Genomic DNA, 19,641 nt, shown 5'->3' on the forward strand with positions numbered 1-19,641 from the left:
GAAGTGACAGGGGACAAAGCCGGGGATGTGGGGACACAGGGAAGTGGCTGGGGACAGGGGACACAGTCGAGGATGTGGGGATAGAGGGGACACAGAGGACACTGCTGGGGACATTGGGGGGGACACTGGGAAGTGACAGGGGACGGAGCTGGGGACGTGGGGACAGTGGGCAAATGGGGAAGTGACGGGGACAGAGCTGGGGACGTGGGGACAGTGGGGACATTGGGAAGCGGCTGGGGACAGGGGACATAGTTGAGGATGTGGAGATGGAGGGGACGCAAAGGACTGCTGGTGACACTGGGAAGTGACGGGGACAGAGCTGGGGACACGGAGGCAGAGGGGACACTGGGAAGTGACAGGGGACAGAGCTGGGGACGTGGGGACAGAGCTGGGGATGGTGGGGACATGGGGAAGCGACAGGGGACAGAGCTGGGGACATGGGGACAGAGGGGACACTGCGGAGTGACAGGGGACAGAGCTGGGGACACGGAGACAGAGGGGACACTGGGAAGTGACAGGGGACAGAGCTGGGGACATGGGGACAGAGCTGGGGATGGTGGGGACATGGGGAAGCAACAGGGGACACAGCTGGGGACATGGGGGACACTGCGGAGTGACAGGGGACAGAGCTGGGGACATGGGGACAGAGGGGACACTGCGGAGTGACAGGGGACAGAGCTGGGGACATGGGGATGGTGGGGACACGGAGGCATGGAGATGAAGGGGACACCGGGACACGTTTGGGACCAGGTGACACGATCTGGGGACGCGAGGACGGAAAGGACACCGGGAAGGACAGTACCTGGAGCCACCCCCCGCCCGGGGGACACATGGTGCCATCGTCCCCGATGACGGAGAGCAGGGGCAGCCCGTGGGCCCGGGCCAGCGCCAGGTCAGGGGGGCTGTGCCCCGGTGTCACCTTCACCGCCCCTGTGGGGACCGGGGACACGCTGTCACCGCCGCTGCCACCCCTTGTCACCCTCACCCCCTCCCACTGTCACCTACTGCCACCCTGTCACCCCCTGCCACCCCCACGGCCACCCTCACCCCCTCCCACTGTCACCTACTGCCACCCTGTCACCCCCACGGCCACTCTCACCCCCTCCCACTGTCACCTACTGCCACCCTGTCACCTCCTGTCACCCCCAACCCCTCCCACTGTCACCTACTGCCACCCTGTCACCCCCTGCCACCCCCATGGCCACCCTCACCTCCTCCCACTGTCACCTACTGCCACCCTGTCACCCCTTGTCACCCCCACCCCCTCCCACTGTCACCTACTGCCACCCTGTCACCCCTTGTCACCCCCATCCCCTCCCACTGTCACCTACTGCCACCCTGTCACCTCCTGTCACCCCCACCCCCTCCCACTGTTACCTACTGCCACCCTGTCACCCCCTGCCACCCCCACGGCCACCCTCACCTCCTCCCACTGTCACCTACTGCCACCCTGTCACCTCCTGTCACCCCCAACCCCTCCCACTGTCACCTACTGCCACCCTGTCACCCCCACGGCCACCCTCACCCCCTCCCACTGTCACCTACTGCCACCCTGTCACCCCCACGGCCACCCTCACCCCCTCCCACTGTCACCTACTGCCACCCTGTCACCTCCTGTCACCCCCAACCCCTCCCACTGTCACCTACTGCCACCCTGTCACCCCCTGCCACCCCCATGGCCACCCTCACCTCCTCCCACTGTCACCTACTGCCACCCTGTCACCCCTTGTCACCCCCACCCCCTCCCACTGTCACCTACTGCCACCCTGTCACCCCCTGCCACCCCCACGGCCACCCTCACCTCCTCCCACTGTCACCTACTGCCACCCTGTCACCCCCATGACCACCCTCACCTCCTCCCACTGTCACCTACTGCCACCCTGTCACTCCCACGGCCACCCTCACCCCCTCCCACTGTCACCTACTGCCACCCTGTCACCTCCTGTCACCCCCAACCCCTCCCACTGTCACCTACTGCCACCCTGTCACCCCCTGCCACCCCCATGGCCACCCTCACCCCCTCCCACTGTCACCTACTGCCACCCTGTCACCCCCTGCCACCCCCATGGCCACCCTCACCCCCTCCCACTGTCACCTCTTGTCACCTCCTGCCACCACCAGCGAGCCCCCCCCCCCCCAAACCACTGACCCCCGCCAAGAGAAACCAGTTAGCTCCCCAAACTGGGATACCCGCACCCAGACTAGTCTCGGTGCTTCCCATACTGGTCCCAGTGCCCATACTGGTGCCAATCCCCCTACTGGTCCCAGTCCCCTTACTGGTCCCAGTACCCCCACCCCACCCCACCACCGCCCCCATACTGGTCCCAGTACCGGTGCCGCGGGCGGGCTCCACGGTGGGGTCGGTGACGACGGGCAGGAGCTGCCCCGTGAAGGGGTGACGGAGGTGGCGGCCATGGAGGTGCTGGGGAAGGGGCGGGGTCACTGCAAGCCCCGCCCCTCCCCAGCCAGGCCCCACCCAGCATGCACTGCCCCTTTAAGAACACCTGAGTCCCACCCCTCTCCAGGGCAGGCTCCACCCCTTTAAGGGTGGAGCTAGCCCCTGACATCACGCACTGTTGACCAATCGCTGACAAGCTCCAGAGAAAAAACAAGGCTCCACCCCAGTTCTCCAAGCCCCGCCCCTCCACTGGCCCCACCCCAGAAGCCTTTGAAGCAGCAAAGCTCCACCCCCAACGAGGAGGCCCCACCCCTTCTAACGCCAAGCTCCACCCCTTTCCCTTATATGGGCACACTCACCCAGGAAAAAGGGGAGGGGCTAAAGCATAATCTCAGTACCCTCCCATCCAATGCCTGCAAGGCAGTTCCGCTCCTACTGCTGAAGCCCCGCCCCCTGCAGGGCACCCCACTGCAAGCCCCGCCCCTTTGCCCACACGCCCCACCCCTTCCCAGCAGCCACACCCCTTGCCTGCAAACCCCACCCCTCCCCACCAGCCCTGCCCCTCACCCAAGCCCCACCCCTCGCCCAAGAAGCCCCACCCCTCCCTGTAAACCTTGCCCCCCCGAGGCCCCACCCCCTTTTCCCTCAGGCCCCGCCCCCAGGAGGAAGCCCCGCCCCCAGGAGGAAGCCCCGCCCCTCACCGTATAGCGGGGGTCGGAGGGGTGCACGGCCACGGCCACGTCCCCCAGCATCGTCTCGGGACGCGTGGTGGCCACCGGCAGCTCCAGGCCTGGACACGGGGGGGGGACAGGACACGTCAGGGACACGGGGGGGACACTCGGGGACACGGGGGGTGACACGGGGGGGACGACACGAGAGGGACATTCAGGGACGGGGGGGACACGGGGGGATGCTCAGGGACATGGGGGGTGACACGAGGGGACGCTCAGGGACACGGGGGGTGACACGAGGGGACGCTCAGGGACACGGGGGGACATGGGGGACGCTCAGGGACACGGGGGGGTGACACGGGGGTGACATGGGGGACACTCAAGGACACGGGGGGACATTCAGGGACATGGGGGGGTGACTCGCGGGGACATTCAGGGACACGGGGGGGTGACACGCAGGGACATTCAGGGACACGGGGGGACGCTCAGGGACACGGGGGGTGACTCGCGGGGACATTCAGGGACACGGGGGGTGACACGCGGGGACATTCAGGGACACGGGGGGACACTCAAGGACATGGGGGGACATTCAGGGACACGGGGGGACACACAGGGACACGGGGGGGTGACTCGCGGGGACATTCAGGGACACGGGGCGTGACACAGGGGGACATTCAGGGACACGGGGGGACACTCAAGGACACAGGGGGACATTCAGGGACACGGATGGGGTCCAGACGCGTGTCAGAGGGACCTGGGAGCAGACAGGGGACACGCAGGGCCGCGTGCAGAGGGGGACACGAGGGGACAAAGAGCCACCTGAGGGTCCCACGAGCCACTCACCGTCCCCGCCATCCACGGGGTAAGCGAAGGTGACGAGGACGCCGAAGGTGACGGGTTGGGGACAGCCGGGGACGCGCAGCGCCGTGGGGCCCATCAGGGCGCGGGGCTCCACCTGCCCGAGGTACGGAGGGGCTCAGCGCACCTCGGGGACGTTTTGGGGACGTTTTGGGGACGTTTTGGGGACACGCTCACCTCCACGTCGGCCAGGGCGGAGCGCAGGGCGCAGGACCAGGTGACGAGACGTCGATCGCGGTGAATCAACCCGGCCTCGTGCAACCGGACGAAAGCTTCCGCCACCGCCCGCGAAAAACCCTGAGGGGACACAGTTGGGGACCCTTGGGGATATTTGGGGACCCTTGGGGACATCTGGGGACCCTTGGGGACGGTGGCGGGGCGGGGGGGACCCAGACGTCTGGGTTTACCGGGTCCATGGTGAAGGCGCAGCGGGTCCAGTCCAGCGACGCTCCCAGCGCCCGCAGTTGCTGCAGGATCTCGTCACCGTGCCTGGAAAAGGGGGGGGGGGTGACACGTCCTTGGGGTGTCACCTTGTCACCCTCAGCCCCCCCCCCGTGTCCCCGTTGTCACCCTCACCGTTGTTTCCAGGCCCACACCTCCTCCAGGAACTCGGAGCGGGTCAGATCCTGACGCCGTAAACCTCGTCGTTGCCACAACCAGCGCTCCACCACCGCCTGGGGACACGGGGGGGGGGCGTTGGGGACACGGAGGGGGGGCGTTGGGGACACGGGGGGGGGGGGAGGGTCTCACCTGGGTGGCGATGCCAGCGTGGTCGGTGCCCGGCACCCAGAGCACGCTCCAGCCCTGCATCCGCCGCCTGCCGCGGCACCGTGGGCACCCGGGGGGGGGGGGGGGGGGGATCTCCTGAGCCCCCGCCCCCCCACCCGCCAGCACCCATGGGTGACAGCAGGACCCCCCCCGCACACCCCCCAAAATCCCCAAGCACCCGTGGGTGCCTCCACCCGCTCAGGACCCTCCAGCATTTCCAGATCTGCCCTCCCCAGCCTCAAATACCCCCAAGACCCCCCCAAATACCCCCAGGGGACCCAATCTGCCCCCCCAGCCCCAAATACCCCCCCAAGACTCCCCCAAATACCCCCAGGGTACCAAATCTGCCCCCCCCCGCCCAAAATACCCCCAAGAACCCCCCCCCCAATACCCCTGGGTACCCCAATCTGCCCCCCCCAGCCCCAAATACCCCCCAAGACCCCCCCAAATACCCCCAAGGGCCCCAATCTGCCCCCCCCCAGCCCCAAATACCCCCTGAGACCCCCCCAAATACCCCCAGGGTACCCAATCTGCCCCTCCCCAGCCCCAAATACCCCCCCAAGACTCCCCCAAATACCCCCAGGGGACCCAAACTGCCCCCCCCCAGCCCCAAATACCCCCTGAGACCCCCCCAAATACCCCCCAGGGCCCCAATCTGCCCCCCCCCAGCCCAAATACCGCCCCAAGACCCCCCCAAATACCCCCAAGGGCCCCAATCTGCCCCCCCCAGCCCAAAATACCCTCTGAGACCCCCCCAAATACCCCCCAGGGCCCCAATTTGCCCCCCCCCCAGCCCAAATACCCCCCCAAGACTCCCCCAAATACCCCCAGGGGACCCAATCTGCCCCCCCCCCCAGCCCTAAATACCCCCAAGACCCCCCCCAATACCCCCGGGTACCCCAACGTGCCCCCCCCAGCCCCGCTGACCAGCGCACGAGGGCGTCCTGGAGGGCGACGGTGAGCGCGTGGCCCAGGTGCAGGGAGCCGGTGACGTTGGGGGGGGGCAGCACCAGGCTGAGCACCTGCCCCCCCCCCAGCCCCTGGGGACACAGACGCAGGCTGAGACCGGGCACAACTCGGCGCAGGAGTGAGCCAAGAGCGGGCACCGCTCAGCGCGGGAGGGGGCTGAGACCGGGCACCGCTCAGCGCAGGGGTGGTGTATTTGCCCCCCCCCATGGGTGATTTCCACACACCCCCGGGTGTTTTTGACCCCCCCACGGGTGTTTTCTGCCCCCCCACGAGAGTATTTGACCCCCCCACAGGTGCCTTCTGCCCCTACCCGGCTGCATTTGACACCCCACAAATATTTTCCACTCCCCCCGGGTGTTTTCTGCCCTCCCCAGCAATATTTGACCCCCCCACGGGTGTTTTCTGCCACCCCACGAGAGTATTTGACCTCCCCACGGGTGTTTTCTGGCCCTCCCCAGGTGTATTTGACACCCCACAAATGTTTTCCGCTCCCCCCAGGTGTATTTGACCACCCCCCAAGTGTTTTCTGCCCCCCCCCAGCAGTATTTGACCCCCCCACGGGTGTTTTCTTCCCACCCCTGGGAGGATTTGACCCCCCCCATGGGGGTTTTCTTCCCACCCCGGGAAAATTTGACCCCCCCCACGGGGGTTTTCTGCCCCACCAGGACTATTTGACACCCCCCCCCGGGTGTTTTCTGCCCCACTGGGAGTATTTGAACCCCCCACGGGTGTTTTCTGCCCCCCCCACGGGTGCATTTGGCCCCCCCACGGGTGTTTTCCGGCCCACTCACCGAGGCGGGGGGGGTGAAGAGGCCCTGCCGCTCCCACCAGCTGTACCAGGCCGCCTCCACGTAGCGGGGGCTGTAGGCGGGGGGCAGCGCCACCCCCGTGGCTGCGCCCCAAAAGTGTCACCCAGTGTCACCGTCACAGCCCCCCCCCCGTGTCACCCCACAACCCCCCCCGTGTCACCCCACAGCCCCCCCGTGTCACCCCACAGCCCCCCCTGTACCTTTCTTGCCGTCGGGGTCCACGGGGTGCTGATACTCCACAACCGTTTTTGGGGTCCAGCCCTTGGGGGGGGCTGTTGGCACCTGTGGGAGGGAGTGCAAAACCAATATAAACCAATATAAACCAGTATAGAACAATACAGATCACTAGAAACCTGTACAAACCATTAGGGTTTTTTTTGCCCCAAACGCTATCCAGTTCTCCCCAGGTGCTCCCAGTCCCCCCCAAGCCCCTCTCCCAGTTGCCTCCAGTCCCCCCCAGCCCCTCTCCCGGTTGCCCCCAGTGCCCTCCAGCCCCCCCCACCCCTCCCAGTTGCCCCCAGTGTCCCCCAACCCCTTTCCCAGTTGCCCCCAGTGTCCCACAGCCCCTCTCCCAGTCCCCCCCAGCCCCTCCCAGTTGCCCCCAGTTTCTCCCAGCCACGCCCACTTGCCCCCAGTCCCTCCCAGTTGCCACCAGTGCCCCCCAACCCACCCCAGACCCTCCCAGTTGCCCCCAGTGTCCCCCAGCCCCTCTCCCATCCCGCCCAGCCCGTCTCTCAGTTGCTACCAGCCCCTCCCAGTTGCCCCCAGTGTCCCCCAGCCCCTCTCTCAGTTGCCCCCAGCGTCCCACAGCTCCTCCCAGTTGCCCCCAGCCCCTCTCCTAGTCCCCCCCAGCCCCTCCCAGTTGCCTCCAGTGTCCCCCAGCCCCTCCCAGTTGCCCCCAGTGTCCCCCTGCCCCTCTCCCAGTCCACCCCAGCTCCTCCCAGTCCCCCCCAGAGACCCCAGTGCCCGCCAGCCCCTCCCAGTTGCCCCCAGTCCCCCCCTGCCCCTCTCCCAGTCCACCCAGCTCCTCCCAGTGCCCCCAGCTCCCCCGTACCTGGGGCCCGGCCCCCCCCAGGGCCGCTCTCTCCCTCCGCTGCCGCTGCCGCTTCTCCTTGTGCTCCCGGGCACGGAGCCGGGCCTGCTCGGGGGGGTCCCAGGGTGGGGGGGCGGCGGCAGGGGGCCCGGGGGGGGTCCCGCTGCACCGGGCCCGGCTCCCCACGGGTGTCCCCAGGGCGCGGGGGGCGGCGGTCAGGGCACGGGCCAGCGCGGGGGCCGCCATGGCGGGCCGGGACCCCCCCTCACGTGACGACGCCCCTCACGTGACTGCCCCCCCTCACGTGACTGCCCCCCTCACGTGACGAGTCGGGGAGGTGAATGGGAGCTCACTTTGGCGCGCACCGGCGGCGGGGGCGTGGCCTAGCGTGGGGAGGGGCGTGGCCAGCAGCGCCCCCACGTGGCCCGGCGTGGAGCAGGGCGGGAAAGAAGGGGCGGGGCCGGGGCGGGGCCACGGCGGCGGTAGCTGGGGGGGTGCGGTGAGTTGGGGGGGGCAATGGGGGGGCGATGGGGCAGATTGGGGGGGTGGGCACAGATCTGGGGGGAATGGGGGGGCGATGGGGCAGATTGGGGGGGTGGGCACAGATCTGGGGGGAATGGGGGGGCGATGGGGCAGATTGGGGGGGTGCGCACAGATCTGGGGGGAATGGGGGGGCGATGGGGCAGATTGGGGGGGTGGGCACAGATCTGGGGGGAATGGGGGGGCGATGGGGCAGATTGGGGGGGGTGGGCACAGATCTGGGGGGAATGGGGGGGCGATGGGGCAGATTGGGGGGGTGGGCACAGATCTGGGGGGAATGGGGGGGCGATGGGGCAGATTGGGGGGGTGGGCACAGATCTGGGGGGAATGGGGGGGCGATGGGGCAGATTGGGGGGGGTGGGCCCAGATCTGGGGGGAATGGGGGGGCGATGGGGCAGATTGGGGGGGGTGGGCACAGATCTGGGGGTAATGGGGGGGCGATGGGGGGCGTTAAGAGGGGCTGGGGGGGCAGAGTTGGGGGGCAAGGGGAGATGGGGGGGCGATGGGGCAAGAGGGGCTGGGGGGCAATAAGGGGACAGTGGGGGGGCAAGAAGGGGACATTGGGGGACAAGAGGGGCTGGGGGGGCAAGGGGGGGGCAGCAGGGACTGGGGGGGTGTCCGTCACCCAATGACACCCTGTCCCCCCTGGGGACACCCCCCCCCCCCACCAGTGAGACACCATCCCGGGGGGGGGCTCACCCCACTGCGCTGCTCTGCCGCCCTCGTGCTGGTGGCACTGGTGACACTGGTGACACTGGTGACGGGGGGTGCGGATGGAGGCGCCCCCCCCCCCCCCGGCTGCAGCGGGGGCAGCTGCAGTGCAAGAACCTGCACGAGTTCCTGCGGGGGCTCAGCCCCCCCGTCCTCGACCGCCTCTACGGGCACCCCGCCACCTGCCTGGCCGTCTTCCGGTGAGCCCCCCAAAACCTGACCCCTCCCCAGGCACCCCAACACCCCCCGCGGGGCACCCTGACCCCCGCCCCAGGCACCCTGACCCCACCCTGGGTACCCTGACACCCCCCCCGGCCACTTGCCTGGCTGATGAGCCCCCCAAAACCCTGACCCCCCCCCCAGGCACCCTGACATCCCCCTTGGGCACCCTGACACCCCCCCCCAGAGCACCCTGACCCCCCCCCCAGGGCACCCTGACACCCCCTTGGCCACCCCAACCTCTCCCTGCGGCTCCCTGACCCCTCCCAGACCACCGCAACCCCCTCCTTGGGCACCCCGACCCCCCCGGTCACCCTGACCCCCCTTGGGGCACCCCAACAGCCCCCCCCTCAGGGCTCCCTGACACCCCCTTGGGGCACCCTGACCCCCCCAGGGGCACCTCAAAACTCCCCCTGGGGCACCCCGACCCCTGGGGCATCCCAACACCCCCCCAGGGCTTCCTGAGACCCCCTGGGGTACCCTGAACCCCCCCAGACACCCCAAAACCCCGTGGGGCTCCTTCTCCCCCCACCCCGGCACCCTGACCCCTCCTTTGGAGCTCCCCACCACCCCCTGGGGCTCCCTGACCCCCCCAGACACCCCAATCCCCTTCTACACACCCTATACCCCACGGGAACACCCCGATCTCCATTTGGGTGGGTGGGGGCACCCATGGGTGCCCCCCCCATGGCTCAGGGCCCCCCCGTGCCCACCCTGACCCCCAACACTCCCTGGGGCTCCCTGACACCCCATATCCCCCCCCCCAAGACACCCCAATCCCCTTCTACGCACCCTATACCCCACGGGAACACCCCGATCTCCATTTGGGTGGGTGGGGGCACCCATGGGTGCCCCCCCCATGGCTCAGGGCCCCCCCATGCCCACCCTGACCCCAACACTCCCTGGGGCTCCCTGACACCCCATATCCCCCCCCCAAGACACCCCAATCCCCTTCTACGCACCCTATACCCCACGGGAACACCCCGATCTCTCTTGGGGTGGGGGGGGGCACCCATGGGTGCCCCTCCCATGGCTCAGGGCCCCCCCGTGCCCACCCTGAGTCCCCCCTCCAGGGCTCCCCACCACCCCCTGGGGCTCCCTGACCCCCTCAGACACCCCAATCCCCTTCTACGCACCCTACACCCCATGGGAACCCCCTGATCTCCCCTGGGGTGGGTGGGGGCACCCATGGGTGCTCAGGGCCCCCCCCGTGCCCCCCCAGGGAGCTGCCGGGGCTGGCGCAGGCGGGGGTGATGCGGATGCTGTTCCTGGAGCAGCCCCTGCCCCAGGCCGCCATCGCCCTCTGGGTCAAGAAGGAGCACAGCAAGTGGGTGCTGGGGGGGCTCAGGGGGGGCCCGAAGGGTGCTGGGGGGTCCTAAGGGTGCTGGGGGGGGGGCCTGAGGGTCCCTGAGGGTGCTGGGGGGGACCTGGGGCGTCCTGAGGGGTCCGTGTTGGTGCTGGGGAGGGACCTGGGGGGTCCTTGTTGGTGCTGGGGGGGGCCCTGGGGTGTCCTGAGGAGTCCCTGTTCGTACTGGGGGGGCCCTAAGGGTCCCTGAGGGTGCTGGGGGGGACCCTGGGGTGTCCTAAGGGGTCCCTGTTGGTGCTGGGGAGGGACCTGGGGGGTCCTTGTTGGTGCTGGGGGGGGCCTGAGGGTGCTGGGGGGGGCCCTGGGGTGTTCTTGAGGGGTCCCTGTTGGTGCTGGGGGGGCCCTAAGGGTCCCTGAGGGTGCTGGGGGGGGCCCTGGGGTGTCCTGAGGGGTCCCTGAGGGTGCTGGGGGGGATCTGGGGTGTCCTGAGGGGTCCCTGTTGGTGCTGGGGAGGGACCTGGGGGGTCCTTGTTGGTGCTGGGGGGGGCCTGGGGTGTCCTGAGGGGTCCCTGTTGGTGCTGGGGGGGCCCTAAGGGTCCCTGAGGGTGCTGGGGGGGGCCCTGGGGTGTCCTAAGGGGTCTCTGTTGGTGCTGGGGAGGGACCTGGGGGGTCCTTGTTGGTGCTGAGGCAGGCCTGAGGGTGCTGGGGGGGGCCCTGGGGTGTTCTTGAGGGGTCCCTGTTGGTGCTGGGGGGGCCCTAAGGGTCCCTGAGGGTGGTGGTGGGGGCCCTGGGGTGTCCTGAGGGGTCCCTGAGGGTGCTGGGGGGGACCTGGGGTGTCCTGAGGGGTCCCTGTTGGTGCTGGGGAGGGACCTGGGGGGTCCTTGTTGGTGCTGGGGGGGGCCCTGGGGTGTCCTGGGGTGTCCTGAGGGGTCCGTGTTGGTGCTGGGGGGGCCCTAAGGGTCCCTGAGGGTGCTGGGGGGGGCCCTGGGGTGTCCTGAGGGGTCTCTGTTGGTGCTGGGGAGGGACCTGGGGTGTCCTGGGGGGTCCTTGTTGGTGCTGGGGGGGGACTTGGGGGGGCCCTGAGGATGCTGGGGGGAAACCTGCGGGGGGGGACCTGGAGGAGGCCCTGGGGGTCCCTGAGGGTGCTTTGGGGGGGACCTGGGGTGATGCTGGGGGGCCTGAGGGTGCTTGCGGGGGCCCCTAAAGGTGCTGGGGGGGTCCCTGAGTGGGATCTGTGGGTGCGGGGAGGGAGCCTGGGGGGGCCCTGAGGGTGCTGGGGGGGGCCCTAAAGGTGCTGGGAGGGGCCTGGGGCTGCTGGGGTGGGTGTTGGGGGGGCCCTGAGGGTGCTGGGGGGGGCCCTGGGGGTATTGAGAGGCCCTGGGGGGGGTCCCTGGGGATCCCAGTGACTGTGGGAGGGTCCCTCTCGGGTTTTGGGGGGGCCCGTGGGGATCCCACGGGGTGTGGGGGAGTCCCTGGGGGTCCCGATGGGTGGGGGGGGGTCCCGGGGGGGGGGTCCCAGAGTGGGAACACCCGCGGTGGGCGCAGGGAGCAGGCGGAGAGCCGGGAGGTGCTGCTGGCGCTGCGGCTGTGGCACCCCCACACCCTGCCGGGGGGGCTGCCGGGGGTGGCCCTGCACCCCAACTTCCGCCAGAACCTGCGGGTCGCCCTGCTGGGGGGGTGAGTGGGGGGGGGGGGGACAGGGGGTTGGGGGGGGACAGTGGGGGGGACACGGGGGGATGGGGGGGGACATATGGGGTAATGGGGGGACATGGAGGGGAAATGGGGGGGGACAATGAGGGACAAATAGGGGGACGGGGGGGGACACGGGGTAAAGGGGGGATGATAGAGGGACATAGGGGACAATGGGGGGACAAAGGGGGGGGCATGAGGTAAAGAGGGAAAAATGGGGGGGACACGGGGTAAAGGGGGGACGATAGGGGGACACAGAGGACAATGGGGGGGACATGGGGTAAGGGGGGGACAATGGGGGACAAATGGGGCAGTGGGGGTAAAGGGGGGACGATGGGGGACATGGGGACAATGGGGGGACAAAGGGGGGGGCATGAGATAAAGAGGGAAAAATGGGGGGGACACTGGGTAAAGGGGGGACGATAGGGGGACATAAGGGACAATGGGGGGGACATGGGGTAAGGGGGGGACAATACGGGGGACAAATGGGGTTGGGGGGAGAATGGGGGGACATGGAGGACAATGGGGGGACAATGGGGGACAAATGGGGCAGTGGGGGTAAAGGGGGGACAATGGGGGGACAAAGGAGGGGGACATGAGATAAAGAGGAAAAAATGGGGGGGACATGGGGTAAAGGGGGGACAATGGGGGGGACATGGGGTAATGGGGGGACAATGGGGGGGACATGGGGTCAGAGGGTGACAATGGGGGAAAGGGGGAGACAATAGGGGACAAATGGGGGGACAGTGAGGGGGACATGGGGTAAGGGGGGACAATGGGGGGACATGGAGGACAATAGGGGGTCATGGAGGACAATAGGGGGTCTTGGAGAACAATGGGGGGCCACGGGGGGACAAATGGGGTAATGGGGTGTAATGGGGGGCTGGGGGTTACATGGGAGTGGAACGGGGTGATACGGGGTAATGTGGGGGTGTAACGGGGGGACCTGGGGTGACGGGGGGGTAGGAGGGGGTAATTTGGGGTGACGCGGTGTAATGGGGGGTACAGAGCTGTAGTGGGGGGGGAACTTGGGGTGACGGGGAACCCGGGATAACAAGGACTAGGGGGGATAAAGAGAGTACAGGGGCAAGTACTGAAGTTTTGGGGGTACCGAGGGATATTGGGGGGTTCCCAGATACCCACGGGGGGGTTTTGGGGGGGCCGGCGCGCAGGGGCAAAGCCTGGTCGGACGACACGAGCCAGCTGGGGCCGGACAAGCACGCCCGCGACGTGCCGGCGCTGGACCGGTACGCCGAGGAGCGCTGGGAGGTGAGCGGGGTTTTGGGGGGTGGTCCCAGGGGACCCCGATATCCAGGGGGGTCCTGAGGACCAAGATATCCCCCCGCTTTTAGGTGATTCTACATTTTATGGTGGGGTCCCCCAGCGCGGCCGTGAGTCAGGATTTGGCCCAGCTCCTCATTCAGGCCGGGCTCATGAAGAGGTGAGGAAGGGGGCTGGGGGAATTTGGGGGGGCTGGAGGGATCTGGGGGGGCCTGGAGGGATTTGGGGGGGCCCAAGGGGGAAATTCAGGGGGACTGGGGAGGCCCAGGAATGGATTTGGGGGGGGTGAGGGGCAAGGGAGGGTTTTAGGGGGGGTCTCCTGGGGAAGGGGTGTGGGGGGGACATGGGGGGATTTGGGGGGCCTGGAGGGATTTGGGGGGCGCAAGTGGGAAATTCAGGGGGGCTGGGGAGGCCCAGGAATGGATTTGGGGGGGGTGGGGGGCAAGGGAGGGTTTTAGGGGGGGTCTCAGGAGGGTTGACAGCCTGGGGAAGGGGTGTGGGGGGTACATGGGGGGATTTGGGGGGCCTGGAGGGATTTGGGGGGCCCAAGGGGGAAATTCAGGGGGGCTGGGGAGGCCCAGGAATGGATTTGGGGGGGGTGGGGGGCAAGGGAGGGTTTTAGGGGGGGTCTCAGGAGGGTTGACAGCCTGGGGAAGGGGTGTGGGGGGTACATGGGGGGATTTGGGGGGCCTGGAGGGATTTGGGGGGCCCAAGGGGGAAATTCAGGGGGGCTGGGGAGGCCCAGGAATGGATTTGGGGGGGGTGAGGGGCAAGGGAGGGTTTTAGGGGGGGTCTCAGGAGGGTTGACAGCCTGGGGGAGGGCTGTGGAGGGGAATTTGGGGGGGTCCCCAGGAGCCTGGGGAGTCACAGAGAAGATTTTGGGGTGTCCTGGAGAGCTTGGGGGTCCCAGGGAAGGATTGGGGGGAGTCGAGGGGGTGATTAACGGGGTTCGGGGGGTGATTGGCATGGTTCTGTGGGGACCCGGGGAGGGATTTTGGGGGTCCACGGGGTGGGGGTCAGGGTCCCTGGGGAAGGACTGGGGGGTCCTGAGAGTATTGGGGTCCCAGGGAGGGAATTTGGGGTGATTTTTGGGGGGCCCCAGGAGAAATTCGGGGGTCCCTGGCAGGGTCAGGGCAGGATCAGACGATCCCTACGGGGCAGGAGGGGTGGCTCAGGGCAGAGGCACGTGGCTGGTTTTGGGGACCCCCCCCCGGTGGTTTTGGGGGTCCCTCTCAGTTTTGGGGTGCGCTGACGGGGTCCCACAGCGAGGGGGGGGAAGCGCCGTGCATCACCTCGGCCGGGTTCCAGTTCCTCCTGCTGGACACCCCAGCCCAGCTCTGGTATTTCGTCCTCCAGTACCTGCGGGGAGCAGAGGTAAGATTTTGGGGGGGGTCCCCCAAAACTAGGGGGGGTCCCCCAAAACCAGAACCATCCCTTAGTGCCCCCCACAACTTTCTGTCCCCCTTTTCCAGGCCCGGGGCATGGATCTGGTGGAAATCCTCTCCTTCCTCTTCCAGCTCAGCTTCTCCACACTCGGCAAGGTGGGGACCCCCCCACCCCCACCCTTGGGGGGGCTGTGGGAGTTGGGGGGGACCCCGGCATCTGGGTGACACCCCTGACCCCCCCCTGGGGGGGGCTGTGGGAGTTGGGGGGGACCCAGGTGTCCGGCAAGGTGACATCCCCCCCCCGCCATGACCCCCCTGGATTGCTCTGTGGAGGGCTGGGGGTTTACTGGGGGGGTAACTGGGAGTAACTGGGAGTAGCTGGTCCCAGGATTACTTGGTGGAGGGCTGGGGTTACTGGGGGTAACTGGGAGTAACTGGGAGCAGCTAGTCCCAGGATTACTCCATGGACGGCTAGGGTTACTGGGGGTAACTGGGAGCGCCTCTCCCCAGGATTACTCAGTGGAGGACTGGGGTTACTGGGAGTAACTGGGAGCAGGTGGTCCCAGGATTACTCCGTGGAGGGCTGGGGTTACTGGGGATAACTGGGAGTAACTGGGAGCCCCTGTCCCCAGGATTACTCCGTGGAGGGCTGGGGTTACTGGGGGTAACTGGGAGTAACTGGGGGTAACTGGGAGTAACTGGGAGCCCCTGTCCCCAGGATTACTCCGTGGAGGGCTGGCGTTACTGGGGGTATCTGGGAGTAACTGGGAGCCCCTGTCCCCAGGATTACTCCGTGGAGGGCTGGGGTTACTGGGAGTAACTGGGAGTAACTGGGAGCCCCTGTCCCCAGGATTACTCCGTGGAGGGCTGGGGTTACTGGGAGTAACTGGGAGTAACTGGGAGTAACTGGGAGCCCCTGTCCCCAGGATTACTCCGTGGAGGGCTGGGGTTACTGGGGGTAACTGGGAGTAACTGGGAGCCCCTGTCCCCAGGATTACTCCGAGGAGGGCTGGCGTTACTGGGGGTAACTGGGAGTAACTGGGGGTAACTGGGAGTAACTGGGAGCCCCTGTCCCCAGGATTACTCCGAGGAGGGCTGGCGTTACTGGGGGTAACTGGGAGTAACTGGGGGTAACTGGGAGTAACTGGGAGCCCCTGTCCCCAGGATTACTCCGTGGAGGGCTGGGGTTACTGGGGGTAACTGGGAGTAACTGGGAGCCCCTGTCCCCAGGATTACTCCGTGGAGGGCTGGGGTTACTGGGGGTAACTGGGGGTAACTGGGAGTAACTGGGAGCCCCTGTCCCCAGGATTACTCCGTGGAGGGCTGGGGTTACTGGGGGTAACTGGGAGTAACTGGGAGCCCCTGTCCCCAGGATTACTCCGAGGAGGGCTGGGGTTACTGGGGGTAACTGGGAGTAACTGGGAGTAACTGGGAGTAACTGGGAGCCCCTGTCCCCAGGATTACTCCGTGGAGGGCTGGGGTTACTGGGGGTAACTGGGAGTAACTGGGAGCCCCTGTCCCCAGGATTACTCCGAGGAGGGCTGGGGTTACTGGGGGTAACTGGGAGTAACTGGGGGTAACTGGGAGTAACTGGGAGCCCCTGTCTCCAGGATTACTCCGTGGAGGGCATGAGCGAGTCCCTGCTCACCTTCCTGCAGCACCTGCGCGAGTTCGGGCTGGTCTTCCAGAGAAAGGTGACACCAGGGGACACAGGGTGACACCAGGGGACACGGGGTGACACGGGCAGGGGACACGGGGTGACACAGGGGGTGACACACGGGGGGGCACAAGGGACATGCAGGGAGGGGGACAGGGGTGACAAGACCCCCCCCAGGGGTTGGGGGCTGTCGCCATCCCCATGTCCTCGATTCCTCGTCCCCATCCTGACCCTGTCCCCTTCCCCGTGTCCCCGTGTCCCCGTGTGTCCCCCCCCCCAGCGCAAGTCCCGCCGCTTCTACCCCACCCGCCTGGCCATCGCGCTGGCCTCGGGGACATCGGGGGCCCCCCCCGAGCCCGACGCTCACGGCTTCGTCCTCGTCGAGACCAACTACCGCATCTACGCCTACACAGGTGGGACCCCTGTCCCCAAGGGGGGGGGGGGGTGACACAGGGGTGTCCCTTGTCCATCTGTCACTTGTCCCATTCTGTCCCCCACGTCCCTTTGTGTCCCCCATGTCCCTTTGCGTCCCCCGTGTCCCTTTCCGTCCCCCGTCTTTCCCCTCTGCCTCCCCCTTGTTCCCCTGTCACCCTGCGCCTCACGTCCCTTGTCCTCTCTTGCCCATCCTGTCCCCCCCCGTGTCCCCCGGTGTCCCCCGTGTCCCCCCCCCAGACTCGGAGCTGCAGATCGCCCTCATCGCCCTCTTCTCCGAGCTCCTCTATCGCTTCCCCAACCTGGTGGTGGCCCAGGTGACAAGGGACAGCGTGCAGGCGGCCATCGCCAACGGCATCACCGCCGACCAGGTGGGGACACGGCTGAGGGGGGCCTGGGGGGATTGGGGTACCCCCGGAGGTGCTGGGGACATTGGGGTGCCTCACAGGGGGGTATTGGGGTGCCACCGGAGGTGCTGGGGACATTGGGGTGCCTCACAGGGGGGTATTGGGGTACCCCCGGGGGTGCTGGGGACATTGGGGTGCCTCACAGGGGGGTATTGGGGTGCTCTAGAAAATGCTGGGGATATTGGGGTGCCTCACAGGGGGGTATTGGGGTACCCCCGGGGATGCTGGGGACATTGGGGTGCCTCACAAAGAGCTATTGGGGTGCCCTAGAAAATGCTGGGGGTATTGGGGTGCCTCACAGGGGGGTATTGGGGTACCCCCGGGGGTGCTGGGGACATTAGGGTGCCTCACAGAGAGGTATTGGGGTGCCCTAGAAAATGCTGGGGGTATTGGGGTGCCTCACAGGGGGGTATTGGGGTGCCCCCAGAGGTGCTGGGGGTATTGGGGTACCTCACAGAGAGGTACTGGGATGCCCCCGGGGATACTGGGGGCATTGGGGTGCCTCACAGGGGGTATTGGGGTGCCCCTGGAGGTGCTGGGGACATTGGGGTGCCTCACAAAGAGCTATTGGGGTGCCCTAGAAAATGCTGGGGGTATTGGGGTGCCTCACAGGGGGGTATTGGGGTACCCCCGGGGGTGCTGGGGACATTGGGGTGCCTCACAGCGGGGTATTGGGGTGCGCCCGGAGGTGCTGGGGGTATTGGGGTGCCTCACAGAGAGGTACTGGGGTGCCCCTGGGGATACTGGGGGCATTGGGGTGCCTCACAGGGGGGTATTGGGATACCCCCGGGGGTGCTGGGGGTATTGGGGTGCCTCACGGGGTGTTGGGGTCCCCCAGGAGGTGCTGGGGGTATTGGGGTGCCCCTGGGGGTATTGAGGTCCCCCAGGCGGTATTAGGAGCACTGGGGTGCCTTACAGGGGGGTATTGGGGTGGCCCCAGGTGTGTTGGGATACCTCAATCAGGGATATTGGGGTGCTCCTGGGGGTACTGGGGTCCCCCTGGGGATATTGGGGTGCTTCAAAGAGGGGTGTTGGGGTGCCTCTGGGAGTATTGGGATCTCCCAAGGGGGTATTGGGGTGCTCCAAGGGGCGCTGGGGGTATTGGGGTACCCTTGGGAGTACTGTGGTCCCCCAGGGGCTATTGGGGTGCTTCAGAGAGAGGTATTGGGGTTCCCTAGGGGGTGTTGGGGGCATTGGGGTACCTCAAAGATGGATGTTGGGGTTCCCCTGGGGATATTAGGGTCCCCCCGGGGATATTGGGGTGTCTCACAGGGGGATACTGAGGTGCTCTTGGGGCTATTGGGGTCCCCCAGGACCTATTGGGCTACTTCAGAGAGGGATATTGGGGTGCCCCTGGGGCTATTGGGGTCCCCCATGATCTATTGGGCTACTTCAGAGAGGGATATTGGGGTGCCCCTGGGGGTGCTGGGGTACCCATGGGGGTGCTGGGAGCATTGGGGTACCTCACAGGGGGTATTGGGGTCCCCAGAGGGTGCTGGGGGCATTGGGGGGTGCCTCCCAGAGGAGTATTGGGGTGCCCCTGGGGATATTGGGGTGCCCCCCAGTAACGTGTGTCACCCCCAGATCATCCACTTTCTCCGCACCCGGGCGCACCCCATCATGGCCAAGCAGGTGGGTGCCCGGGTCCGTGGGTGGGGGCGTCCCAGACGCCTGGGTGGGGGGGAATGGGGGGGTCCCGGGCGCCTGGGTCCCCCTGGGTGGGTGGGGGGGAATGGGGGGGGTCCCAGACACCTGGGTGGGGGGGAATGGGGGGGGTCCCAGACGCCTGGGTCCCCCCGGGTGGGTGGGGGGGAATGGGGGGGGTCCCAGACGCCTGGGTCCCCCCAGGTGGGTGGGGGGCATCCCAGATGCCTCGGGGGGGAAATGGGGTGGGGGGTCCCGGACACCTGGGTCCATGGGTGGGGGCGTCCCTGGACACCTGGGTACCCCTGGGTGGGTGGGGGTCCCGGACGCCTGCGTGGGGGGGGAATGGGGGGGAATCCTGGAGGCCTGGGTCCCCCCGGGTGGGTGGGGGTGGTCCCCAAACAACTGGGTCCACAGGTGGGTGGGGGTCCCAGGGGCCTGGGTCACCCCGGGTGGGTTGGGGGGGTCCCAGACACTTGGGGGGGGGGGGGAATGGGGGGGGTCCCGGACGCCTGGGTCCCCCCGGGTGGGTGGGGGGGGTCCCAGACACTTGGGGGGGGGGGGGAATAGGGGGGGGTCCCAGACGCATGGGTCCCCCCGGGTGGGTGGGGGGTCCCGGACGCCTGGGTCCACGCTGCCCGTGCACCCCCAGACCCCGGTGCTGCCCCCCACCATCACCGACCAGATCCGCCTGTGGGAGCTGGAGAGGGACCGGCTGCGTTTCTCCGAGGGTGAGGGACCAGGGTGTCCCCAAGGGTCCCCCCGGTGTCCCCGAGGGGGGAGGTGGCATCCCTGGGGTGTCCCCAGAGCTTTTAGGGGAGCCCCTGGGGGAACTGGCATCCCTGGGGTGTCCCCAAGAGGGGA

General features: G+C 67.7%; 1 protein-coding gene across 1 annotated transcript in view; it reads right to left on the reverse strand.

Moving 5' to 3' along the window:
- Positions 1-19,641, reverse strand: part of VARS2 (valyl-tRNA synthetase 2, mitochondrial) — a 42,685-nt gene that overhangs the window by 12,385 nt on the left and 10,659 nt on the right. The window contains exons 5-17 of the mRNA XM_075134577.1: positions 14,545-14,611; positions 7,528-7,611; positions 6,674-6,755; positions 6,456-6,556; positions 5,623-5,735; positions 4,678-4,744; positions 4,504-4,601; positions 4,335-4,416; positions 4,105-4,224; positions 3,913-4,024; positions 3,100-3,188; positions 2,332-2,422; positions 803-930 (exon numbers count right to left, since the gene is read on the reverse strand). Of these exons, the coding sequence (XP_074990678.1) occupies positions 803-930; positions 2,332-2,422; positions 3,100-3,188; positions 3,913-4,024; positions 4,105-4,224; positions 4,335-4,416; positions 4,504-4,601; positions 4,678-4,744; positions 5,623-5,735; positions 6,456-6,556; positions 6,674-6,755; positions 7,528-7,611; positions 14,545-14,611 (1,234 nt within the window). The remainder of the gene's footprint in view (positions 1-802; positions 931-2,331; positions 2,423-3,099; positions 3,189-3,912; positions 4,025-4,104; positions 4,225-4,334; positions 4,417-4,503; positions 4,602-4,677; positions 4,745-5,622; positions 5,736-6,455; positions 6,557-6,673; positions 6,756-7,527; positions 7,612-14,544; positions 14,612-19,641) is intronic.

Source organism: Calonectris borealis, chromosome 33, assembly GCF_964195595.1.
Source record: "Calonectris borealis chromosome 33, bCalBor7.hap1.2, whole genome shotgun sequence".
Classification (NCBI taxonomy): domain Eukaryota; kingdom Metazoa; phylum Chordata; class Aves; order Procellariiformes; family Procellariidae; genus Calonectris; species Calonectris borealis.